Source organism: Rhinoderma darwinii, chromosome 5 (assembly GCF_050947455.1).
Source record: "Rhinoderma darwinii isolate aRhiDar2 chromosome 5, aRhiDar2.hap1, whole genome shotgun sequence".
In the NCBI taxonomy this organism is placed as follows: Eukaryota; Metazoa; Chordata; class Amphibia; order Anura; family Rhinodermatidae; genus Rhinoderma; species Rhinoderma darwinii.
Genome location: NC_134691.1, coordinates 340746688 through 340774501, shown reverse-complemented (window position 1 = coordinate 340774501; position 27814 = coordinate 340746688). Strand labels below are relative to the sequence as shown.

Sequence of the window (27814 nt, the reverse complement as noted above, 5' to 3'; positions counted from 1 at the left end):
ACACGTAAACATCACCTCGTTCCGTGTGACTGGGCTTGTTGTGTAACGCGGGTTCTCTGGTTGTTTTTCCAGTGGCGGACTCTTGCTGCTTCCCATTATTATACCATTTCTTTTTTATTCTAGTCCAGCGGTCAACGTAGTAAACGCTGTTACCGAGCTGTCACTACTGAAATGAACAGTCACAAGATGCTGCTTATTAATGTAGTTGTGGTTAACCACTCGACAACCACAATCTATACGTTTTATGTTCAGGCTGCCGATCCCCCTGTGCGGCTATAACTTAAATACAACTGGCCGACTTCACCGGCATTTCACCTATCGAACGCTCCTCCCCCCTCGGTGGCCGCCGCGGGTAAAAGTTCCTTGCCGTTATCCCCTCTCCTCCGACCGTAAATAACGGGCTGCAAACGGTTTGCACCTTTTATGGTAATAATCCAGCAGTCTCGTTCGTTCCTCTTACGGGCGATTATCATCAAACAAAACCGGCCGCCCTGAATGCCTAAGTCTCGTCTGAGATTGCACGCCTGTCCTGTTTTGTCCGACACCCTTCTTTGTCCGGTCCTCAAATCTAGTTACTGTGCATGCGCCGCTATGGTGTCCCGTTGTGCGCACACACCAGAACAGGACATCGATGCGCAGGATATCGTGTGTGCTGGGGGGGGGGGGGGGAGGTTGAGGAGCGGTCGGTCAAAAGTGGGGTTCACTCGGGCTTAAAGAATTAACCGGTTCAGGACCGGGCTATTTTGAGCCTTCAGGACCAGACACCGTTTAGCAATTTTTAGCACACGGTCGTTAAACGGCTATAACTTTTTTATTTGTTGGGCTAACGACGTGATTTTTTTTTGCGATGTTTTTTCCGTAGATAATGCAGGTTTCTTTTTTTTAATTTTTATACACATCCTTTTTGCTATTTTTAGAATTTATAGTCTTAGGCCTCATGCACACGACCGTGTTTTTGCGTCCGCAATTCAACCGCAAATCCACGGGTTAATTGCGGACCCATTCATTTCTATGTGGCCATACCCACTATCCGTGTTTTCACGGCTCTCCGCATGTCCGCACATCCGTGCCGCAGAAACTCCGGACATGTCCTATTATGGGCCGCAAATGCGGTGCGGACATGCCAATAGAAGTCAATGGGCCCGTGGTAATTGCGGATACACCGCCGTGTGTCATCCGCAGTTTGCGGATTTGCGGATCATGTGACCTTCTAAAGGGGGTTTGACCAAGCTTTTGGCATCCTGTTTAAAAGTCCTTTTTTTTTTTTTTTTTTTCATCCGCATTTTTGCGGATTACATACGGATGAACTGCGGATGACATTCCACGGAACACGGTCCTGGAATTTGCGGACCAGAAAAACACCACGGTCGTGTGCATGAGGCCTTAAAGTTTGAAAATAATAGTAAAAAAAATAAGCTTTTTTACGTTTCAGCTTTTTTTTTTGTTTTTTTTGGGAATATAGTTTTACCTTCAAAATAGATCTTTTTATTTGTGATCATCATTGTCTACCGTAAATTTTAATATATTACATGTCTATATTGGGGTAATTGGGTCTGGGCTAGCGTTATGACCATGATTGGTGGGGGAAAGATTTTTTTGGGGTGGGTATTTTATGTGTATTTATAAAAAAAATGTTTTTGTTGCACTTTACGTTACTTTTATTTTTTTTATTACGCTTTTCTGTCTCTCAAAAGACAAACAAGACCTTTGGGGAAATATATATATATTTTTTTTTTTTTTTCTTTCTTTTACACCATGCTTTTCCACCTGAGCTGAAATCAGCCCTCTCATAGTGACGATTGTCACTAATAGGGCTGTGCTGGGTCTAGTAAGACCCAGCAGCAGTCTGTTACTAACGGCATCCCGCCGATCATGTGACCCAGTCACATGAACCGCGGGACCAATAGGGACAGCGGCGCGGCACTCTACCATTGAAAGGATCAGGTTGACACAGATATGATCAGCCAACGGAATTGCAAGCTGCGTCGCTGATGGTGTTATGTCACCTCTTGACGTAACGCTTCCGTATTCTTTGCAAAAACAAACACTGGCATATTCTTCACAGAAAAACAAACTCTTCATGTAGCTACATTGAATGGGACTTCTCTGCGTGCCGGAACTTTACTGCAAAACTGCAGATAAAATCAAAAGGTGTGTGGAATCTGGGCCAAATCCATGTTGGACTTTTCCTCAGGGAAAAAATTCTTTGGATATTGCCTAAATGTTTATCTCCTATAAGTTCACACGGGGCAGATAAAAGCATGCAGCGTATCCGCCCTGTGCGCTGCAGGGAATTCTGGGGGAAAAACCATACAAACTGTGGTGCAGTTCGTCGCCCTCAACGTCCGCTGTGGAAAACTGAGGCACTTGGCCCGGGCTGGCTTCCAGTGATGACGTTTCATCCCAGGAGACCGCTGCAGCCTGTGATTGGCTACAGTGGTCACATGGGATGAAACGTCCTCTCAGGAGGGAGGAACACAGACTTCTGGGTAAGTATGTTATTTTTTTTCTGAGTAGCGTTTTTGCTGCGGAATCGCGAACCCCCCCCCCATACAAAACGCAACAAAGCAGCAGCGTTTACGCAAATACAATTGACATGCTGCGGAATAAAATTCCACGATTCAGGTCAATTTAAACAGCGTGTGGATGAGGTTTTTTTTAATTTTTTATTACATCCACTTTATTGCTACTGTATACGTGTAAACTGAGCCTAAATGTGCTGAATGGACAGGCTTTTCCTGATGTGATGTACGGGTCATGCTTGTTCTGAATAAACGCTCCTCTTGCAGCTGCATCGCCTCCTCCCCTTCCTCCTCTTGCAGCTGCATCGCCTCCTCCCCTTCCTCTTGCCGGCAGCTGCATCCCCTGCAGTCCAGTTTTGTAGTAACTAAAGAGGTTTAGGCCATATTCACACGGCACAGATTTTTGTCACTTATCCATCGTAACCTAATGCAGCTAGTCCATGGCAATAACTACGTGCTGTGGATTTTAAAATCCACAGCGCAATTATTTCGCACGGTTATTTTCCTTCTCACCCGCCCCATCTTGCCTGTCGTCTTAGGTTACTGAGGATCCAGTTTTTTAGTAACTAGAGTATTGTGAATGTTTTGCCATAGAAAATCCAACACCTATTTACTTCTGGATCAGCGCTAAAAATCCGTGGCTTATCTCTGATTTCTAAAGCAGATGTGCTGAGAATCTGTGTGCGGAAATCCGCCGACTTTTCCACGTGGAATTGCAGCGCTATGCTTGCAGGTTTTTTTTTTTTTTAAATGCATCCAATGCAAATTCCATTCACGTGCATTGGATGTATATTGTCTGGTTTGACGCAGATTTCAGCACAAACATCCTGCAGGTAAGGGGGGGGAACTACAGGCTGCTGGTGAGGAAGATGAGACTTCCCCTTAATAACGTATAATAATTTATATTTTCACAGGTAATACTGATAAATGCAAAATACATGATCTAACCACAGGTCTGGTTTAATGTTTGGCCAACTTGGTGTAAGGTGACTTTAGGCCCCATGCACACGAATATTATTGCGGCCCCATTCATTGCAATGGGCCCATGCACTTGACCATGGTTTCCACGGTCTGTGCATTGCCCGGGAGCCTGGACCTCGAAAAGATAGGACATGTCTTATTACGGCCGCATTTTGCGGTCCAGGCTCATTGCAATGTGCATGGCCCGTGATTTGCGGGCGGCCGCGGGTGACACTCCGCGGCCGTCCGAGCCACAAATCACGGCCCGTGCACACCACTACAGTAGTGTGCATGAGGCCTTACTCACCCGGCGGTGTGTACACTATATACTCTTGATTGAGCTCCCTAGTAATGACTGCACTGTGTATAGGGAGTTGGAGAAGTTTGTAGTAAAGGTCAGGTGAAGTGAGGGACGGTCAGATTTACTGTGTCTGTATCTACATGTATCCACGATTTCACTGCAGGGCTGGGAGTCCAGGATCACGTTTCATGTAATTATTTGATGAGTAGTCATCATTGCAGTGACACGTATTTTGCTATTTAACACACAAGTTGTCATTCTGAAGATCTTTATATTCTATTGATGACCAGGGCCCCATCCAAACGTTACAAGCCGAGAGGCTATCTCCATCAACTGGGTCACTGACGAGCGTAGGCAGAGAGCACCGGTGGTCATGTTGTACACTAAACAAAAGGCTGAAGTTATTGTTTTGCCGAAAACAAAAGGTGAGCGAGACTAACCCAGGGACCAAAAGTGAAGAGGGAAAAATTAGACGTGGGGTTAAATAAACACCATCGACAGTGGCGTGCCTGCGGGTCATTGGTACTTGTGTGCTGAATTAAGGATTTGGGCGTAGCTTCAGGGTTATCCTCTCACTCTGTAAATGGTGTCTGCTGCATAGTCTTAAAGGGGTTTTCCACTTTGAACAATCCCTACTTGTTAGAAGGGTCCCCCTGCTGGGACCCCCCAGCAACCAGCTGTTACCTGTGGAGAATCTTGGCAGTGTGTTCAATTTCCCTGCAGTGCCACCACAGGGGATATGAAGTATTACAGTGTCCATATTAATGTGTTTGTGTAGTACAGGACAGGTCCTCCAGAGAGAGCCGCTCTCCACTCTGACCAACCGATGAGGACCCTGAACAGAATGTCCTAATAGGGTGTATGACTAAGTTTTCTAAACTGGACAATCCCTCTAACCAAACTAATTGATGGTGTGGTAGAAATGGTTTAGGTGATCTAATACTCAGAAATTCTGACCCAGGAAGTTGTATATAGTGTTTTTTTGGGCCTATGTGGTTCAGTCTTAACCTGTCTAAAGGCCCTTTTATGCGGGGCCAGTTATCGGGCAAACGCTCGTTCGTCGGTTGATTGTATTGTTTATGCAGCTGAAAATATCGTTGTTGGCAGCACGTTTACCGGTGTAAGCAGAGACGTGCTGCCGACATGATAGATGTAGTAACGATCGCTCGTCCACGTGCGTATCTCCTTGCGAAAGGAGCAAACCAGTGCCGAGCGGTCTCATTGATTGGTGCTCGTTTAAACAGGCTGTGTAAGAGGACCATGACTTTAGATAGATTTGATAACACCCACCCCCCATTTACCTTTACTGATTGTCTCCTCGTGACCAAGTACTTAAACGTGACTAGTCAATTTCATTGGCGACTTAGTTGACTGTCAAAAAGTATCGCGGGACAATATTGAAAGGGCTAGACATCGAGGCGGTGAAGGTGGTCAGAGTTTCTGGAAACAGCTGAGCTACACGGTTTCTGTAACTCCCATTGAAATTAATAGGAGTTATGGAAACTGCGTAGCACAGCGAGCTCTGCAGTTTCCAGAATCCCAAACAACTTCACCACTTCGATGCAGCGGCCGCCTCGCCAGGCGGTGACTGGGTTGAGGGACCCACGTTCTTCAGCTAGATGCAGGTCCCATATCCTGTGGAAATGCATGATGTCTGTTGTGAGACAATCCCTTTAAACGTGTTATTGTAGCATGGGGTTTTCAAAAAATTGAATTCTACTACGAAGGCCGGGTTCCACGCAGCTTATCCAACCTGGAACCCACAGTACATTCCGTCCGAAAACCGCACCACCACGTTGCGTTTTTTTTTTGGGCAGTTTCCACTGCCCAAACGGCTCATACTTGCGTAGGTTGTTTAATCGCAACGCTTTCCTCCGTCGCAGTCCGGTACAGCCGACTGCATCACATGGGATGCACAGTCCTCCCAGGAGGCTGGACTGCAGGAAGGAGGGCGTTCTGGGTAAGTATGTTTTTGGTTTTTTTCCGCAGTTGATTTGCGGCGTAATCGCCGCGAATATGTCGCAACAGTTAACTTTCTGTTGCAGATTTTGCATCATAAAATTCAATGGGGAAAATCCGCAGCAGAAAAGCAACTAAAACGTGGCTTAAATTCACATGCTAAGGATTTAAATTCCACACCGCATGTCAGTTTATCAACGTTTTCCGCAGTGTGAGCGTACGATTTCCGGAATCTCATCCACTTTGCTGCTACTGTAAATGCTGCGGAATTTCCGCACAGAATTCCGCAGTGTTTACGTTATGTGGAATTACATGTAAAGCTCCCCTTAAGCCTTCTGTCCACAAACGTATTTGGTATCACACCGATCCAGAATAGGCCCTGTTCACACGTTGGCTTTGAAGCGGTTGTGCAGCAGATCCGAACGAGGATTAGCCCTATTGTCTTTCAGTGGGGCCACTCCTGTTTCGGTCTAAAATAGTAGCATCCTACTTATTTCCGTGATGGAAAAAACTCTGCGGAAATTTTCCGTAGTCTATAAACAGGGTTGCGAAAACACCATTTATATGCGTATAATGCGGCTGGTCAAATTTGAATTCACATGGAATCTACAGGGGGGGGGGGCTGTGTGCCACTACCTACAGGGGGGGGGGGCTGTGTGCCACTACCTACAGGGGGGGGGGGCTGTGTGCCACTACCTACAGGGGGGGGGGCTGTGTGCCACTACCTACAGGGGGGGGGGCTGTGTGCCACTACCTACAGGGGGGGGGGCTGTGTGCCACTACCTACAGGGGGGTGGGCTGTGTGCCACTACCTACAGGGGGGGGGCTGTGTGCCACTACCTACAGGGGGGGGGGGCTGTGTGCCACTACCTACAGGGGGGGGGGGCTGTGTGCCACTACCTACAGGGGGGGGGGGGGCTGTGTGCCACTACCTACAGGGGGGGGGGGGCTGTGTGCCACTACCTACAGGGGGCGCTGTGTGCCACTACCTACAGGGGGGGGGGGCTGTGTGCCACTACCTACAGGGGGGGGGGGCTGTGTGCCACTACCTACAGGGGGGCTGTGGCAGTATCTAGAGGGCAGTGTGTGGTAAAAATTTACAAATGAAATGCATCAGATTTTAAAACGGACTGTGAAAAAAAACCTGATACAAAATGGGTTAAAATCGGCAACACGGCCCCAATCGGAACGGATGCAAACCGGCCGGGAAAAACGTCCGATTTTATCAGCCGACACTCGGACCCTGTTGTGTGAAGACCTTAGGGGGGGGGGACACGACATGATTAATTTGTATAAATATATGAACAATGGCACATACAAAAAATATGGTGAGATCCTGTTCCATGTAAACCCCCTCAAAAAACAAGGGTGTGCTCCCTCCGACTGGAGAAAAAAAGGTTCAATCTCCAGAGGCGACAATCGTTCACTGTGAGCCGGCCGCAGGATAATTTTTCATTCTAGGAAATTAGATAATTTACTAGAATGAAAAAAATATCCGCTCCTATGTCAATGTGTAGAAATGTTTCATCCCGTCCCTTTTTCCTATCCCTTGGTTGAACTTGATGGACATATGCATTTTTTCGACCGTACCAACTACGTAACTATATAAGTTATGAGTTTTTTTTCTCTATGCAAATGAGTCTATACTAGCGAAATGGGTGTCACCGCCAGCGATTCTGCTGAGGTGGAGCTCCGCTGTCCAATCAGCATGAAGCTGCTTCACACAGTGTGAGAGACTGAGGCTGGAGGGAAGGGGGCATCACTTCAAATAGCCAGATCTCTGGCTGTGGACCACCTACAACAGCGGTTCTGGGGGCATATGAAAGATGAGATTCTAATATTTCATGTAACAGGATCACAGCTCTAGCTGTGACACAACCGGAGGTATCAGTACTTGAAAACAGTTGGGAATGGAAGCTGTATACTATATGATCACGCTGTGTTGCTGGGCAGGGAAGGGGGAGACCTGAATTATGCTGATTGGACAGGGTCATACAGAAAACATTACCCTGCCCAGAGTAAAGTCACCTCCCTTTTGGCAAGTATAGCAAATTAGCATATTTAGACAAATTACGCCGTAGATATCGGCATCATAGCGCCTATTAGATTAGTTAGGAGATAGGGAATTAATAAACTAGTGACAGATCCTCTCTAAGGCTTTGTTCGCACCTGCGTCAGGGCTCCGTTCCGACATTCCGTCGGAGCTTCCCGTTGGAACGGAGCCCTGACGGACACAAATGGAAACCATAGGTTTCCGTTTCCATCACCATTTATTTCAATGGTGACGGATCCGGTGCCAATGGTTTCCGTTTGTCTGTTGTGCAGGGGTTCCGTCGTTTTGATGCAATCTATGCCGTAGTCGACTGCGTTATTCATTCCGTCAAAACGGCGGAACCCCTGCACAACGGAGACAAACGGAAACCTTTTGCACCGGATCAGTCACCATTGAAATCTATGGTGATTGAAACGGAAACCTATGGTTTCCGCTTGTCTATCGGGCTCCGTCGGCACGGAGCCCTAGTGCAGATGTGACTGAAGCCTTAAAGAGGCTCTGTCACCAGATTTTGCAACCCCTATCTGCTATTGCATGTGATCGGCGCTGCAATGTAGATTACAGCAACGTTTTTATTTTTAAAAAACGAGCATTTTTGGCCAAGTTATGACCATTTTTGTATTTATGCAAATGAGGCTTGCAAAAGTCCAACCGGGCGTGTTTAAAGTAAAAGTCCAACTGGGCGTGTATTATGTGCGTACATCGGGGCGTGTATTATGTGCGTACATCGGGGCGTGTTTACTTCTTGTACTAGCTGGGCGTTCTGATGAGAAGTAACATCCTCTTCTCTTCACAACGCCCAGCTTCTGGCAGTGCAGATCTGTGACGTCACTCACAGGTCCTGCATCGTGTCAGACGAGCGAGGACACATCGGCACCAGAGGCTACAGTTGATTCTGCAGCAGCATCAGCGTTTGCAGGTAAGTAGCTACATCGATTTACCTGCAAACGCTGATGCTGCTGCAGAATCATCTGTAGCCTCTGGTGCCGATGTGTCCTCGCTCGTCTGACACGATGCAGGACCTGTGAGTGACGTCACAGATCTGCACTGCCAGAAGCTGGGCGTTGTGAAGAGAAGAGGATGTTACTTCTCATCAGAACGCCCAGCTAGTACAAGAAGTAAACACGCCCCGATGTACGCACATAATACACGCCCCGATGTACGCACATAATACACGCCCAGTTGGACTTTTACTTTTAAATACGCCCACTTGGACTTTTGCAAGCCTCATTTGCATAACTACAAAAATGGTCATAACTTGGCCAAAAATGCTCGTTTTTTAAAAATAAAAACGTTACTGTAATCTACATTGCAGCGCCGATCTGCTGCAATAGCAGATAGGGGTTGCAAAATCTGGTGACAGAGCCTCTTTAAGGCTGGGTTCACACTGAGTTTTTTTTGCAGGCGGAAAATCTGCCTCAAAATTCCGTTTGGAGGCAGATGCTTGTAGGCAAAAAAAAGCAGCGAAATACGCTCTCCCTTCCTCCCATTGATGTCAATGGGAGGTCAGAGGCGTAAACGCGTCTAAAAACGGTGTGAACTCCCCTTAACGGGTTTTTACATTTTATGCAAGTGAAGATGAACTCCCTGCGTGTTTATACAATGATTAGTCACCTTTCTTATATACATTGTGTTTCTATTCCTTACCATTTCAAGATCTGTACTTGCTGTCAGTGTGTGAGAACATTTTGTTTTTAGGCTTAGGGGGAAATGCAGTAAAATCGTTGTCCTGTTCTCCGCTGAGGGTTTGCTACAATCGTATCCAGTGACGGCAAACAAAAATCTTTACAGTTGAGGGGAATTCTAAGTATATTAGAAAACTGGACAACATTAACTAAGTGAGATTTATTTTCTTAAAATCAGAAAACCCCTGTGTAGCTTAAGGCTCTGAATACTGGGGGGTGCAGTGGATGTGTAACATATAAAGCTCCCGGCGTATTTATAGGCCAAAAGTATCTCTCTTCGGTCTGTCAGGGTGGTAAATGTCCGTACACCACCAAAAATAAGGTATGGATTAGCGTAGTAGACTGCGGAGACCAGTAAAAAAAACAAAACTACTGCCCCGTATCTCCCAACATATACCTCCGACGTACGCTGCAAAATGCAGTGTGCACAGAGCCTAAGACATATTGTTTTTAAAGGGAAACGAGGAGTGTTTTATTTTATTTATGTCTGTATAGGAAAGCAGATTTGACTACATTTCTCTATCCCGCAAAAAAACATATACCGCGGGGTGTACGGTTTTTAACATTGGAGCCTGTGAGTGACCTGGCGCGGTATGCCTATATAGTGCCATACGTCGGACCATACTATCGACATAAACATCTGGCACCAGGCTCAGACGTGATTTGAACAGAGCTGCCTTAATGGTCAGATATATCTACGCTGTGCCGATGTGTCGCACCGTTCTTTACCCCCCTCTGTTAATTGTGTCGTTTTATTTATAACGCACCCTCTGTTCTCGTCGCACTTTCCGGGAAATAGAGCGGTGGAGCTTCGTGCTGTAATTTCACCCTGCACTGAGCTGCCGTATTACCTTCCCGCAAAACTGTAGGACAATGAATTTATCACAACGGTACGAAGATAATCGTCCTTTACTGTGAAGATGCAGACATTGGGGAGCCGGCGTGTGGCGGTGTTAACTCCTAGTTTCTCTAGGCTGATTACTATTCTTACTTGTGTCGTCTGAATCACGTTCATAAGGGTTCTGAGACTCTCTGCATTGAGCGATGATTTTACAGGTCAGCAGATATTAAGTCTAAGGCCCAGTTCACACCGTTTTTTGACGCAGAAACAGTGTCGGAAAACGCACCAAAAAACGTCCGAAAATGCCTTATTGATTGAAGGTGGAGATGGTTTTTTTCCCCGCTCGTGGGAACAAGTGACCTGCCCTATCTTTGGGCGTGTTATGTCTCTGACCTCGCATTGATATCAATCGGAGGCAGAGAGAGCATATTTCACTACGTTTTTGCCCGTGGCGCTTCAATGGGCATGAAAAACGTGGCAAACGGCGTGCAGGCAGATCAAAATTCCAAACAGAATTTTCTGCCTCCAAAAAAACTGTGTGAACAGTGGCTAAAGTGGTTAGCGGAGATTTACTGCAAGTTTATATTCCAGTTCATTCTGTCGTATTTTACAGGTAAAATAGGGCTAGTTTTCCTGTCGCAACAGCGGACAACGCGCCGGAGCCCAATAAATCCCGTTATAAGTCATTGTGGTTCGTTGGGTGCCAGGCTATCCGTTGTGTGACGGAGCCAACAGAGCTTTGTCCAGTTTTTGAATGGAAGCGAGGGAGAACATAGCGTTGTGTGTATGGACCGTGCTGACAACTGCTGTAAGACCTATCTTAGACCCCACACACCCGACCGTATTTTTCATCCGTAATTCACTTCTATGGGTTATGGGCACCTTTTCCATATTTGTATGAATGGGTGCCTGTTCCATAGAAAGGATCAGTAAAATATAGAACATGTCCTATTGTCCGTAATTACGGCACAAACTCCCCATAGTCTATGTGCGCATCTGTAATTAGACTGCAACGTATGTACCCCCGTAGCAGTCTGTAATTACGGAAGCATAGCTAGGTGACGCCAGGCTTGCAGATGTTGCACATCATCTGGTTGTCTTTTTGCGGATCCGTATACACAGATACACTACGGGCCATATTTGCAGACACTGTTCCGTATTTGCGGATAAGTTGTGGATGGCTACGGATTCGTATTTATGGATGGATGAAAAACTGTCGTACCTTCGTAATTACGGGACTTGTTCCTTTTTTCTGAGCATGTTTGGCGTTGGTTGTACCCGTGGGGTTTATGCTGCTTCTGTTCCGGATATCTCTTTTCCCCTGTTAGACACAATGTTAATTATAATGAACCACTGGCGTATAACAGAATGATCAGGAATGTCGTGTTTCTCCGCAGGTCTAATCCGCATGCAGAATGGAGGTGGGCGATGGAGCGGGCGGCTATTATTTGTCGGTGGACATGGTTACAGGCTCAGGTTTCTGACCTAGAATTTCGGATAAGGCAACAGACGGAGATCTACAAACAGATCCGATGTACTAAGGTAACGAGCATTACTGCCTTCGTCTGTTTCGGTAATGCTGTGATAGGGGGCAGTAAATGTAATGTGCAGTGTCAGATACGAGTGACACTAGAAGATTGTCAGAACTGGGTGATGTAGAAGACTTCAGATGAGAATTATTCAACCTGTCTCTACAGACCTGAAATTGTCAGCAGTAAATCCTAAAAAAAAAATTTGTGCGGCTTAAATGTTCCTAGTTGGATGCCTTTTCTGTGGCCTTTATTTGGTATAAGGGATCGCTTGTTTTGCACATGCATGATTTTTATTCTCGACATCTATCTGATCCACCTGAGCCTTGCATGCATCTACTAGGTGAAACGCGTGGGAGGCTTGCTTCAGAAGTCTGTAGACGCTCTCCTCTAGTAGCCAGACTCCACAGGTTGGATTCTATGGAGATAAGTTGGCATATATATGGCAGCCACTTATCTCCCATGCTTTGTTGAAAACGTAGAAGACCTGGACCATCCATTCATAAGACGGTCAGACATTTATGGGAAGTTTATAGCAAAATGCGGCTTCTGCAGCAAAAAACGGCTCATCGCTGGGGTTATAGAAGCCAGACCTGCAGCGATCCGATGACTACCACAACTGCTTTTATTGCAAATAGGGTCTAGTCCCTGTGCCCTTTGGCACCAACATAGGGAAGGGTCTCAGACTACTGCTTCACCCATATTACCACTGAGGGGAGTCTGAAGTCTAAGCTACATCTGTCACCACCATAGTCGGCTTTGTCGCTAGCACGGTCTTTTGGAAGAAAAATACCAAAAGTTCAACAAGCTCCAAGGGCTCGTTCTCTGTTATGAATTTACCCTCCGTATAGCGTAGGTCCTAGGTATGGAGGAGTGTTAGTCACGGACCTACTCGCTCAGCTGTATCTTTATATGGCTGTATTTCTATATTGTCTACATGCTAAGTGCGTCCTGCTCTTTTGGAGATTATATTGTGTCCTCCTTCTAAACCTGCATTGTCAGTTGTATATGTGATGAGGGATGCCACAAAGGTGACGTAAGACCTAAATACAGACAAAAACAGATCTTCCAAACCCAACCAATAAACACAAATCCAAATCTTTTATGCATATTTCAATACGCTTGTGTGAATACAGCCCAATGTTGGAATGATTAAATCAAAAACAATCCGATGCATGAGCAACATTGTTACAGTATTAGATCATTGATGGGGTTGGCGGGGGCACAGGACATTATTAATAAGCTCTTAAGGGGCGATCGTTACATTTACACCCAGCTTAGTACCATATAACAGATCTATGTGCATTTAGTTTACTGTAGCACTGACCAATAATCGATCACTGAAGATCATATAAGACTCTGCCCCCCTTTCTGACTAAGCAGCGGCATGTCGCACTTATGACACCGGACTGTTCTGAGAAGACTTTCTTTTTTCTAGAGCTTTCATTTGCATTTCAGGCTATTCCCCTGTTGACAGGCTCTGTATTGATCGTGGTACTTCACATACTAGTAAGTTGTGTCTGGCATTGGTTTCTGAGAAATGGAGATGCTGTATAATCGGGCTCGGGGTGCTAGTGAGGTGATTCAGCAGCAATCTATCTTATTACACGGAGCGGTCAGAGCATCTAAATATAGAGCGCGAGTTTCTTGTAGACGGCAGTGGCTGATGCTCTGCCCAGCTTATTACATGGGAACGTCTGCAGCCTCTTGAGTCTCCGTGGTGAGTGCATCCTCATAATTGGCTTCCGTTTTGCAGAGTAAGGGGCCCATACATATGCTAAGCATAGAAAGCGAACTGTTCACCGTGCACGCTTCGTAACACATTTACAGCCCGGGGGTCAGAGTCGTCTGCAGCTGACTCACATTTGCCTTCATTAGGTGCAAATGTACAACCGCATGATTTAAAGGGGTCCTTCAGAAGAAAGTCAAATGTTCTTGTCTTTTACCCAGGTGCAAGTCTGTATACACATTCTTCATCCGTAGACCAGCTGCATGTAAACACACGATAAGCTCTCTAAGATCAAAGCTCTGCGGATAGGATTGAGGCTCTGCTCACATCACGTCAGAGGTATAGGTCACGTATTTCCCAGTGTATACCTCTGACGGAAGGCTGTCCTGTATGCCACTGCAAAAACTTACGTCTCCTATAGGGTTCCACTGTGAACACTCGATCCCTCTGTATGGTATAGCGTACTCTACTTTGCGATTACAGTAAAAAAAACAGAACCCTCCTTTGGCATCTGTTGGGTCAATGGAGCCCCCCCCCCGTGGGTACCTTTTTAGTCTGTCAGGACTTTTCCAAGCGCATACACCGAACGTAGTGTTTAAATGTGATTTGTAGGCAGAGCTTTAGGCTGTGTTCACATTTTAGGTTACAGGCTCTGATTAGAGCGTCGGTCGCAGCTTGAACAATAGCGCTGCATTTGTCATAATGTCAGACTCAAAAATAAGTCAATAGGCTACGTCTGGCACCAGTGGTTTCCGTCGTATGACTCGTCCAACACTGCATCATGGTGTCGTTTATGATGAAAACCACGATGCAGATGTGAACAGAGCCTAAGGGCCCATTCACACAAACGCTAAACTCGTGCGTGGATATCACGCACAGCACACGGACCCATTGATTTCAATGGGGCCGTTCACACGAGAGCCAGAGTCCGCTGCGTGAAACTCACTGCATGACCTATATTGGTGCGTATTCGTGCACCTGAGCGCCCATTAAAGTCAATGGGTACGTGGACACCATGCACTGCGCACGGATGCACATCTGTTCGCGATTTGCACATAAATTCCATTAAAAAAAGTGCTTTGCGAGTGCGTGAAAATGCATGCCACTATATAGCGATCACTTTCGGCTTAGGGTATATTACATATTGAGCACTGACGACCCTTTTATTTCCGCCGTGGTAAGATTGTTACATCCCGTATGTGGAGGAAATGACGAAACATTGATGCGTGCCCATGATCTCTGCCTGTCTGTCCTCACACTGGAGGTTGCTGCTGGATCATATACATTGTTTTATGTACGTAAGATTGTTAGGATACATTCAGGCGAGCGTGGGAAACCTCGGACGTGAAAAACGGCCATCTATCACGTCCGAGGTGCCCCCATGCGGGACGCGTCATCACAAATCCCTCATACGAGTCTACGGAGGGGGGAGTGAAAACGCAGGGACGATTCATGCTCTCCGATGAAACAGCCGTGTGAACGGCCCCATTGAAATACATGAGTCCGTGTGACGGCTGTTTTAATGGCCGTTTTACGGACGAGTTACACGCTTGTCTGAATAAGCCCTTAATCAGAGACCATAACTAATATGCTAATGTGGTGATTAAGTATCATAAAACTCAAGCTCCTCATCCTTTTGGTTCTGACAACTTTTCTACCCAAGGTCCTTTTTTCTGTTCTCTATTTTGCTTGGCGGTGCCCACGTCCGTTCAGACAGCTGCCTAGTATTCATGCCCATCTCTAGCTGTTGAGTGTTCCTGTAGAGATTTAGCAATGTATTTTTCTGCAGAGCAGACACCCCAGTCGGGTGCATTAGGGACGGTGAGATGGTACGTAGCTACGATTATGTGTTGTGACATTACATTATGTTGTTTCAGGGAAGTGTTGTCCTCGGGGACCCCCCACAGAGTGAAGACCCGATGCCGCGCCAGTCAGCAGGACCCTCCGCAGTGCTGAATAGTAGGGGCAGCCGGTTGCCTTCTTCCTCGTGTTACCCGTCTGTCATCAAAGCCCTAACTGGGGGCAATCCACGTGCAGCCTCCTCTAGCACTCCCACCCCGGCTCCGCACAGTTCAGACAAACAGGTTGGTGTCTTGTAGTATTTCTGGTAGGATTTTAGTTTGTTGTTTTTCTACCCACAGTGTGTTCTGCCATAAATGTGTCTCGTGAGAGAATCCCTTTTAACCCTTTCAGGACCAGACAAATATCAGCTTTTATGTTTTTTTTTTTTTTTTCCCTCCTCGCCTTCAAAAGGTCATGACTTTATTTATTTTATATTTTTTTACTTTTTCGTTGCCACGGCCTTATGAGGGCTTTAATTTTTACGGGACAAGTTGTACTTTCTAATGGTACTATTTAGGGTATGTGCACACACTAGTTACGTCCGTAATTAACGGACGTATTTCGGCTGCAAGTCCCGGACCGAACACAGTGCAGGGAGCCGGGCTCCTAGCATCATACTTATCTACGATGCTAGGAGTCCCTGCCTCGCTGCAGGACAACTGTCCCGTACTGTAATCATGTTTTCAGTATGGGACAGTAGTTCCACGGAGAGGCAGGGACTCCTAGCATCGTACATAAGTATGATGCTAGGAGCCCGGCTCCCTGCACTGTGTTCGGTCCGGTACTCGCGGCCGAAATACGTCCGTCAATTACGGACGTAATTAGTGTGTGTGCACATACCCTAAATATTATGTGATGTCTTGGGAAGCTGGAAAAAAAAATCTGTGAAACTGGGAAAAAACAGCAGTTCCTCCATTTTCTTATGGATTTCGTTTGTACAGCGTTCACTGTACGGTGAAAATGACACGTTATCTTTATTCTGCGGGTCAGTACGATCTTTTTGTACGTGGGAAGATGTTTTTATGAATATAATTTTGGGGAATGTCGGCCATTTGGATCACTTTTTATGAAATTTTTTTTGGGCGGGTTGAAGTGGCAAAAAAAATCTGTTCACCGTATTGGATAAATATTTTTACAGTTCGGGCATTTTCGGACCAGGTGATACCTAAAATGTTTGTTTATTATTGTTTGTTTTTATATCTGATCTATGGAAAGGGGGGCGATTTTAAAGGGTTTATATTTTTCTAAAAAAAACGTTTTTTGTTTTTTTTACTACTTTTTTTCCCATATACTCTAGCCCCCCGAGGGGGCGCGAACCTGCGATCCTTAAGATTATGCCATAGACTGCAATATCACAATATTGCAGTCTATGGCAAAATCCGTGCATTGCTATTGAGAACTGCCACAGGCCGGTCTCAATAGCATTTTCCTATAGCAGGGCTGGGAGCGTTCACAGGACTCCCCAGCTGCTAGAGGAGTACACCGGCCCCCGAAGCCAAAGGGACAGTAAAAACCCTTCAGAATGCCGGTGGTCACATCTGGCACCGGCATCTGAGGGGTTAAGTGCTCGCGATCAAAAGATTTTTTTTGATCACAGTCATTGCCACTGTGTAACAGAGCAAAGACCTGGCAGATATTGCGCCCACTCTGCTTCTGAGCGGGCGCCATATTTAAATGCCCTTTCCCAACGTAAATTGCCGGTGAAGCGACGGGAAAGGGTTAAAGCCCGCAGCGTTATGATGGCATAGCGGTGTTACAAGGTATAGGTCGGAAGATAATGTCAAATTTCCGGTTTTCACAAAGTAGATTATCTTTTTAAATGCCATGTAAACCTGCACATGGACTAGATGAGCTCCGCTCTGGTGTATAAGGAAGGGTTAACGTTGCCTGCATGCGATCATTGGCCTCATTTGTAGTTGCTTTATTGGAACCGCCAGGTGTTTTCCGAGCTTACGACAAATGCTCACAAGATGCCTCCGTAGCTCTGAAGTAATTATTTTTCATTCTGTTGCTCCGCTCTGTGCACGGTTGTTTTGATGATGGCAGGATTACCATGTAAAGAACTACAGTTCCCATGATTCTTCTCCCCTCAAACAGACATTGCCTGTATTTACAGCTGCCTGCATGCTCCTCTATTACAAGATATAAGGTAGTGCTGTAATTACTCACTGTCTGCTAGGGTAGTGCAGAATCTAACAACATCTGCTGCCCAGCATGTGAAACCTCATCCCTCCAGAGACATCCTATACACTTCAGGAAGGGGCAGAGGGGAGAGAAGCCACGTGTTCAGTGTACACAAGCAGGGGAGTAAATACCGGGAACATAGTTATTTGACTGAATGTCAGACTTTGAGGCATTTCCGCTACGATAGTGACAATTCTTACTGCTGTTACATAATCTGCAAAAATAAAATAGGACATTTGTACACTGACCCAGATTTAGGTGTGTGGAATATTTAAGCTGGGCTCCCACGTAGCGTAAATACTGCAGAATTTCCACATTGGAGTTCTGTGCGGAAGTTCTGCATCATTTTCAGTAGCAACAGTGTAAATGAGATTTTGCAACTCAGCCACATGCTGCGGGGGGGGGGGGGGGGGGGGGAAGATGCAGAAAAGCTGTGCAAAATGCGTTCTGCAGTAAAACTTCTTCAAATCCACAGCACGTCAATTTATTCTACGTATTCTGATCGTAGATTGTGTGTTTGGCCCATAGACCTACTAAAATATGTAAGTTGAGTTTTGTGCAGCAGGAATGGAGCAAAAACCGCTGGATATCCACAGGTGGCCATGAAGTGTGCTATAATCAAATGTTTGTGCTGTTCAGTAACGGTGTCTAACAAAGCTGCGCTCAATCAAGAAAGAAGAAAAGGTAACGCGGAAAACATAATCCTTAGTTTATGGTAAAGTCCAAATATGCGCCTTACATGCGTGGTAAGTATCGTGAGCTCCAAGGTCTCTGAGACATGCACATTAGTCCCATTGCTTTCAATAAGTTCCCAGCCAGCGGCGCTCTTCTACACCTCACCAGTGGCTGTCTCATATCATGTACCCTCACCGGGGCTGTCTCATATCATGTACCCTCACCGGGGCTGTCTCATATCATGTACCCTCACCGGGGCTGTCTCATATCATGTACCCTCACCGGGGCTGTCTCATATCATGTACCCTCACCGGGGCTGTCTCATATCATGTACCCTCACCGGGGCTGTCTCATATCATGTACCCTCACCGGGGCTGTCTCATATCATGTACCCTCACCGGGGCTGTCTCATATCATGTACCCTCACCGGGGCTGTCTCATATCATGTACCCTCACCGGGGCTGTCTCATATCATGTACCCTCACCGGGGCTGTCTCATATCATGTACCCTCACCGGGGCTGTCTCATATCATGTACCCTCACCGGGGCTGTCTCATATCATGTACCCTCACCGGGGCTGTCTCATATCATGTACCCTCACCGGGGCTGTCTCATATCATGTACCCTCACCGGGGCTGTCTGTCAACTCCATGACCTGTCAGACTGCGTAACACTCCAGACATTACTGATACTGTGTTATACCTTGTACATGCCCTGAGGGGTTGATAGAGCGGCCCCAACTCCACCCTACTTTTAAGCAACCAGACGCCCCCTCTTTGGCTCTTGTCTTCAGGCGCTGCCCTCCTCCTCGTCATGGCCGGCAGCATCAGATTACAGGGCCAACCGGCGCTCCACGTCACGGCTGGTGATCTATGTAGGGACTTGAGCCTTCACTCCTCGCCTGCATATCCAGGTATATCCTTGTTCTGATTGCTATTTTACATGATTGATCTGGAACTCGGCCTTGTTCTTGGATTACGTTTGTCTTGCCTTTTTGGATTTGTCACTTGGTTCGTGTGTTTTTACTTCTGGTATCTACTATCGGCCTGCCCACTATCGGCCTGCCCACTATCGGCCTGCCCACTATCGGCCTGCCCACTATCGGCCTGCCTCCTGTTTTTTCTCATCCTCCCTCTTGCTGCTTTCTTGCTACTAATCCATTGACGACCCCTGGCTACATTGCTGGCCCTTTGGCAACTGGTGCGCTGTAGCAATCAGTGACTATTCCAGTGTTAGCGACCTGGGAATCTGACCAGGAAAGACAGTACAACTTTGCGGGCGTTGAGGGTGAAGAACGGGGCGTTTCCCCACGCTCCACACCCCAGTCCTGCCAGCGCACAACAGATTGTGGTTTTGTCTGGAATTTTCCTTCAATTGAAGGTTCTCATGCCTCGCTCTGTTTCTCATCTACTTTAATAGTCTGATATTTGAGGTATTGAGTAAAATGCATAGACAAGCAAGAGTATGATCAAACGCTACAGACTATTGCAGGATCCGTGTTTGTGCGCAGTCAGATGTGAGGGTCCCGCATGTCAACTTCTTCGTTCCTGAACAGGATAGAGGGATAGAATCTTACAATAAACTAAGAAATTCAGCAGAAATAAGATTGTCCCATTTAACAGACCCAAACGGTGGACCTTGTAGATGTGGTGCTCGTTCTCCTATATAAACCCCAATAAGGAAGCTGCAGTAAATCCTAAACTGCTGAGTCACACTAAAGTCTACTGCTGCATCGGTGACGTCTGTTATGTAAGGACTGCTCCGCAGTGGGTTGTTTTCTGTGACTGGATCAGTCATAGTGATGTTTTTATTTTGTATCCGGTACTGACTTAGCGAGTCCGTCAAGTTACTGTTCATTTACTAGGTAGAATAATGCAGCAGAAACCTGACGGAAGTGCAAATAGAGCCTGAAGCAGAAAAGTGACCACCGGATCTCTGCTGCATTGGTTGTTTCTATATTACGATCTACTGGGGATGGGTCATTAACGTGTGATAGATGGAGTCTGAACTCCGGGACCCTCATCCATCATCACAGAGGGGGGGGGGGGTGATGCAGCCACTTGAAGGCGTCGCTCTGCCTATTTAGACGGTGAAGTGGACGCTGCACTTACACGGGCGCAGCCGCCTCTTTACACCTCTGATCGGTGGGGTTTTGGAGGTCGGGCTCCCACCTGTAAGTCATTGATGACCAGTCCAAAGGATACGTCCACAATGTCCTGGTGTACCCCTTTAACGTAGGATCCCGGTGACATTAGATTGTATGATGAGTTGTAGTAAAGATATTATTAATCCTTTATTGAAGGTCTCCGGTGACTCGCAGAATGACCTTTTTTTGGTTTCATTATCCTCAGACTTTATTCTGCGTGCTGCGCTTCTCTGTACGGTGGCGTCCTCATCCCTGTCGGGGGGGGGGGGGGGGTCTATGTAGGCTGACTGTCTGTCTCCTCACCTTAGGTTACCCCTGGGTATTAGACCCACATCTTGGCATTAGTCTCGTCACAATTGTTTATCCTGCAGCCCGGCAGTAACCCGCTGACGTCTGACTGTCACACGGCTGGAGTCATGAGGGGATGGTTGTAGTTTAAAGTTCACTACAGGACTTTACGCTGTTTTCCAGGTTTTTGTTTAATGATCTTTCTGATGGCATTTCAAGCCGTTCACATAATTGTTAGGGGAGGGATGTGTTTTATGCTACTCGGATGGGAAAGTTATCAGGAGTGGGGTCTGACTTTAATTTTTGCTTATCGCGGTACTTTCTCTCATCCCCTATTAAAGTACATTCACACGTTGCTGTAATGACGGTGCAGACTAAATACATGAAGGTTTTTTTTTAACATGGTTTACAAAACCAGCCTACAGATAGCAACCATTTATATAAGAACAGAAAAGTATTATGAGTCCTTAGTATTATTTAGACATGTGGCGGACCAATGCATTCACGAGTAACGAAGCGTTCAACAAACTTCTGACCTGTTATAGGGACATGTCAGAAGTTTTGGTGGGGGTCCAAGCTCTGAGACCCCCACCAATCGTTAAAACGAAGCGGCAGAAGTGAGCGCTGAGCCGCTTAGTTTCTGATCGGCTCTTTCTGGAAAGCCGATGTATCGGAGGACGGGCTCATAGACTTACTATTGCGTCCGTACTCCGATACATTGGTTTCCGGAAAAAGCCGAACAGAAGCGAAGCGGCTCAGCGCTCGGGCCCCCACCAAACCCAACTTCTGACATGTCACTATAACATGTCAGAAGTTTGAACGTTTAGTTACTACCCTTTAACAATCGACTATCAGGACTGCCCATACTAGGAGGACCATAGCATGTCCAAACTTATAACCACACAGGTGTATGTGTGTGTATGTGTGTGTGTATATGCATATATATGTGTGTGTGTGTGTGTATATGCATATATATGTGTGTGTGTGTATATGCATATATATGTGTGTGTGTGTATATGCATATATATATGTGTGTGTGTGTGTGTGTGTGTATATGCATGTGTGTGTGTGTGTGTGTGTGTATATGCATGTGTGTGTGGTGTGTGTGTATATGCATATATATGTGTGTGTGTGTGTATATGCATATGTGTGTGTGTGTGTATATGCATGTGTGTGTGGTGTGTGTGTATATGCATATATATGTGTGTGTGTGTGTGTGTGTGTGTATATGCATATATATATATATATATATATATATATATGTGTGTGTATGTGTGTGTGTGTGTGTGTGTGTGTGTATATGCATATATGTGTGTGTGTGTGTATATGCATATATATATGTGTGTGTGTGTGTGTATATGCATATATGTGTGTGTGTGTGTATATGCATATATATATATATATATATATATATATATGTGTGTGTATATGCATATGTGTGTGTGTGTATATGCGTGTGTGTGTGTGTGTGTGTGTATATGCATATATGTGTGTGTGTGTGTGTGTGTATATGCATATATATGTGTGTGTGTGTGTGTGTGTGTTTGTGTCCTACAAATCAAGTAATAACTAGACCTTACATCCTGCAACAAAGCAGATATTTTATACCCCATTTTCCAACCTGATGTTGATGATAATCACTTTGACTATAAGTTCAGTTACTGTAGGAGGAGGTTTGATCCAGTGAATGGCTAAGCTTTTCCTAGCTTGACAGCATGCGGGATATAGACACGTTTGACGGTAATCTACGGTGTCCCCTAAAATACTGAAAAAAACATGCACATTTTCAGGTCATCCAGCAGGGTAACACCGTACACCCCTCCAATACGGTCCTATAGATAAGCATCCTACATCTAGGACAAGCAGAGTCCTCCTGAATCCCTGACCTATGCAGTAGACCTGGCATTTTATAGACTTAGGCCCCATGCACACGACAGCAAAAAACCTCCGTTTTTGCGGACCGCAATTGCGATCCGCAAAAACTGAGCCATTCACTTTCATTGAACACTGACACCTTTCCGTAGCACTACGGAAGGATGTCAGTGCCGTGGAAATGTTCCGGGAATTATGGAACATGTCCGTTCTTTCGCATTTTGCGGGCCGTGCTCCCATACTTTGTAAGGGAGCACGGCCCGAAAATGCGGCTGTCAGTCAGCGGCTGGCCGTGCCCGCAATCGCGGGCCGTGATTGCGGGCACGGTCGTGTGCATGGGGCCTTAATCAATGAGAAACAAGAGTGAGACCCCCTGAGCCTCACATTATGATAAAACTGCTCCTCTAATGAGAAGTCCCATGTCCCCCTCCCACTTCCCATGTCCCCCTCCCACTTCCCATGTCCCCCTCCCACTTCTGTTAAACCAAAATTGGAAAAGCAAATATATGCAATATTAAAAAACCACTATCTGGATAAAGCCGCAGACAGAACCTTTATGTATTTCCATGCAGCTTTGTCAATGTGCACTTCTGTACTAGCCCAAATCGAATCCAGTGGCATAAGAAAAGCACTTGAGGTTAGTGAATGAACGGATCCACCCGAGCAGCATCCCACCATTTAAGAGGCATTTGGTGAATTCCTTTATGTGGCACTGTATGTGGTTGTAATAATGCAGAACAAGCGGATAGTTTCCTCTGTACTATGCGCTGGCTGGAGTGACCCGGGGGTTTACAGGCTTCCGGGTAGAACCAGAGGGACTGCTGCAATACAGGGACCATCTGGTCAGTTTGTTTATTTGAAGCTGGCTTGCCGGCTGCTTACGGTATTCAGACAGTGAGTCATTCCACGGATTAAATAGTGGACACAGGGTCGTGGCCCTTCAGCGTCACTTGTTTCCTGTGGCTCCTATTGCCTATCTGTAGTATTGTCCAGTTTACACAGCTGTAAAAGCAACCTATGCGTTGGACTGCTGGTCATGAGTCCTATAAATGGTGTCGGGCCACTTTTCAGTTATCTGGGGTGCATTGTGTAGTTTCACCTTATGAGCGCCAGTTTAGATGTAGCTGCATTCAGAATTCTGCTATTTTCCAGTTGGCTTGCATGCTGCTGAACTCGCGTCTCGTGGTAACTCCCTACTGGGGTACTGAAAGTGCAAAGAATGCTGTTCTGTAAGGAGGCGGGGGCTGGGTTATTTAAACTATAACCCTGTACTTAATTTGGGGGGAGGAAGAAAAATTACAACTCCTTTTTAATGAAAGTAATGCTGAACAGTATAGTGGATGATATATTCGCTGCAGCTCTGAGAGAGACTAGAATGTCACACCTCTTGTATTGATTCCATACTCCAGAGCTGCGCTCACTATTCTGCTGGTGGAGTCACCTGTGTACATACATTACATTACTTATCCTGAGTTATATCCTGTATTATACTCCAGAGCTGCGCTCACTATTCTGCTGGTGGAGTCACTGTGTACATACATACATTACTTATCCTGTACTGATCCTGAGTTACATCCTGTATTATACTCCAGAGCTGCACTCACTATTCTGCTGGTGGAGTCACTGTGTACATACATGACATTACTGTTCCTGAGTTACATCCTGTATTATACTCCAGAGCAGTACTCACTATTCTGCTGGTGGAGTCACTGTGTACATACATTACATTACTTATCCTGTACTGATCCAGAGTTACAGCCTGTATTATACTCCAGAGCTGCACTCACTATTCTGCTGGTGGAGTCACTGTGTACTTACATTACTTATCCTGTACTGATCCTGAGTTATATCCTGTATTATACTCCAGAGCTGCACTCACTATTCTGCTGGAGGAGTCACTGTGTACATACATTACATTACTTATCCTGTACTGATCCTGAGTTATAGCCTGTATTATACTCCAGAGCTGCATTCACTATTCTGCTGGTGGAGTCACTGTGTACATACATTACATTACTTATCCTGTATTGATCCTGAGTTACATTCTGTATTATACTCCAGAGCTGCATTCACTATTCTGCTGGTGGAGTCACTGTGTACATACATTACATTACTTATCCTGTACTGATCCTGAGTTATAGCCTGTATTATACTCGAGCTGCACTCACTATTCTGCTGATTATTGTAAATGGTCAGCAAGTTTATGGACAGACTTCTCCCCCCCCCCCAGCAGCTTAGCTGAGCACCTATGATGTAAGGAAATGTTCCCCTGCATTATGAATGTGAATATCCTGGTTTAAAGACTGTACTTCCCAGAATGCAACTCCGATTTCTGCTCTGAAGCCTACAGAATGGAGACTGCTGCTCTGGAGTAATATACACGCTGTAACTTGGGATCTGTAATGTATTTACAGCAGGATTCCACTGTCCATTCTTTTTAACCACTTCAGGACTGAGCCTGTTTTGGCCTTCAGGACGAAGCCGATTTTTCAAATCTGACGTGTCCCTTTATGTGGTAATAACTCCGGAATGCTTTTACCTATCCAAGCGATTCTGAGATTGTTTTCTCGTGAGATGTTGTACTTTATGTTAGTGAAAAAATTTGGTTGATAAATTCAATATTTATTTGTAAAAAAACACCAAGATTTGGAGAAAATGTGCAAAAATTAGCATTTTTCTCAATTTAAATGTATCTGCTTGTAAAACAGATAGTAATACCACACAAAATAGTCACTAGTTCACATCCCCCATATGTCTACTTTATGTTTGCATCGTTTTTTGAACATTCTTTTATTTTTCTAGGAAGTTACAAGACTTAGACCCTTAGCAGCAATTTCTCATATTTTCAAGAATTTCAAAAGGCGATTTTTACAAGGACCAATTCAGTTCTGAAGTGACTTTGAGGGCCTTCTATATTAGAAAGTCCCCATAAATCACCCCATTTTGAAACCGGCACCCCTCAAAGTATTCAAAACCGCATTCAGAAAGTGTATTAACCCTTTAGGCGTTTCACAGGAATTAAAGCAAAGTAGAGGTGAAGGTTACAAATTTCATTTTTTTTTTATTTATTTTTTTTTTTTACAAAATTCATTTCTAATTTTTTCTATACCACAGGAGGTTTTACCCGAGAAATGTAACTTATTATTTATTGCCCAGATTCAGCAGTTTTTAGAAATACCCCACATGTGGCCCTAGTGCGGTCATGGACTGAAACATCGGCCTCAGAAGCAAAGGAGCACCCGGTGGATTTTGGGGCCTTCTTTTTTAAGCATATATTTTAGGTACCATGTCAGGTTTGAGGAGGTCTTGTGGGGCCAAAACAATAAAGACCCCCAAAAGTGACCTCATTTTGGAAACTACACCCCTCAGGGAATTTATCTAGGGGTATAATTAGCATTTTGAACCCACAGTTTTTTTGCTAAATTTATTTGAATTAGTTTGTGAAGATGAAAATCTACTTTTTTTTCCTGAAAAAAACGTAGAAATTTTATATTTTTTCAAGGAATAAAAGAGAAAAAACACCCCAACATTTGTAAAGCAATTTCTCCCGAGTACGGCTGTACCCCACGTGTGGTCATAAATGGTTTTTCATTAGAAAGTAATTAACCCTTTCTGGACTGATTCATTTTTTTTCTTTTCCTTTTTAGTTTTTTCCTCCCCGCGTTCCAAGAGCCACAACTTTTTTATTTTTCAGTCAATAGAGCGGTATGAGGGCTTATTTATTGAGGGACGAGCGGTCGTTTTTATTGGTACCATTTTTTGGTACATACAACTTTTTGAGCACTTTTTATTAAATTTTTAGGTAGAGCCAAGGTGACCAAAAAAACAGCGATTTTTGCCGTTTTAAATTCTTGCACGCTGCAGGGCTCAGAAGGGAGGGAGCGGCATTTGGCTTTTGGGGCGCAGATGTTGATTGGTAGTAATTCTGTTTGGGGTTTTACTGTTTCAGTTTATAATGTGGGGGCATATGTTATCTGTGCGGGGTACATCAGGGTATAATAAGAGGGTATAATAATGCAATAAATAATAATCCGCAGATATGTGGCCGGTGTCGCACTGGTAAATGGCGCCCGATCTTATCTGCTTTTGGACACTGCACATTTTGCATCGCCATATTCTGAGAACCAGAACTTTTTTATTTTTTCTCCGCCGGAGCCGTGTGAGGGTTTATTCTTTGCGGGACAATCTGTAGGTTTTCATTGGTACCATTTTGGGGTACCAGATATTTTTTTGATCACGTTTTATTCCATTTTTTGGCAAGCAAGGTGACCAAAAACCATCAATTCTGACAAAGTTTTTTTTATTCGTTTTTTTTTATGGCCTTCACCCTGCGCTATAGATGAAAATTTTACTTTATTCTGCGGGTCGGTACGATTACGGCGATACCAGATGTGTATAATTTTTTTTATGTTTTGCAGCGTTTGTGCAATAAAATCACTTATTTATAAAATAAATTATTTTTTGTGTCACCGTATTCTGAGAGCCATAACTTTTTTATTTTTCAGTCAAAGCGGTGTAAGGGCTTGTTTTTTGCGGGACGGGGTGTAGTTTGTATTGGTACCATTTTGGCGTACATGCGACTTTTTGATCACTTTTTATTGTATATTTTGGGAGGGTTGGTAACCAAAAAATTGTGATTCGGGCACTGTTTTTCGTTTATTTTTTTCGCAGTGTTCACCGTGCGGGAAAAATAATATTACAGTTTTATAGTTGGGGTCGTTACGAACGCGGCGATACCAAATATGTGTACTTTTTTTAACGTCTTAATTTTGTTTCCTATAATAAAAGACTAATTATAGGGAAAAAAAGCATTCTTTGTTTGTCACTTAACTCTAATTTTTACACTTTTTTTAAAAACATTTTTATTTTTTTTAAACTTTTTTTACTTGTCCCACTAGGGGACACTTAGACTTGCAGCTCTGATCGCTGCTGGAACACATTACACTACACACGTAGTGTAATGTGTTCTAACTGTCATTGTGACGTGACAGTCACACTGACAGGAAGCCTCGGAGGACCGGCCGGAGGCTGTTCCTCCGAGGCTTCCGTACATGGCAACCCGGAGGTCATTGTCTGGCCTCTGGTTGCCATGATAAGCATCGCCAGCCCCCACAAATACATGTGGGGGGCTGCCAATCCGCTGTAAACCTCTTCGATGTGGTGATCGCAATCGACCACCGCATCGAAGGGGTTAATTGCTGATTTCAGCGGCGACAGGTAAATATAGA

At 45.2% G+C, this 27814-nt stretch overlaps 1 protein-coding gene across 3 annotated transcripts in view; it reads left to right on the top strand.

The window, feature by feature from the left end:
* Positions 1–27814, top strand: part of LOC142652228 (KAT8 regulatory NSL complex subunit 1-like) — a 55199-nt gene that overhangs the window by 8390 nt on the left and 18995 nt on the right. For all 3 annotated transcript variants that reach the window (XM_075827832.1, XM_075827831.1, XM_075827830.1), the window contains exons 2-3: positions 11719–11863; positions 15457–15663. In XM_075827832.1, the coding sequence (XP_075683947.1) occupies positions 11719–11863; positions 15457–15663 (352 nt within the window). The remainder of the gene's footprint in view (positions 1–11718; positions 11864–15456; positions 15664–27814) is intronic.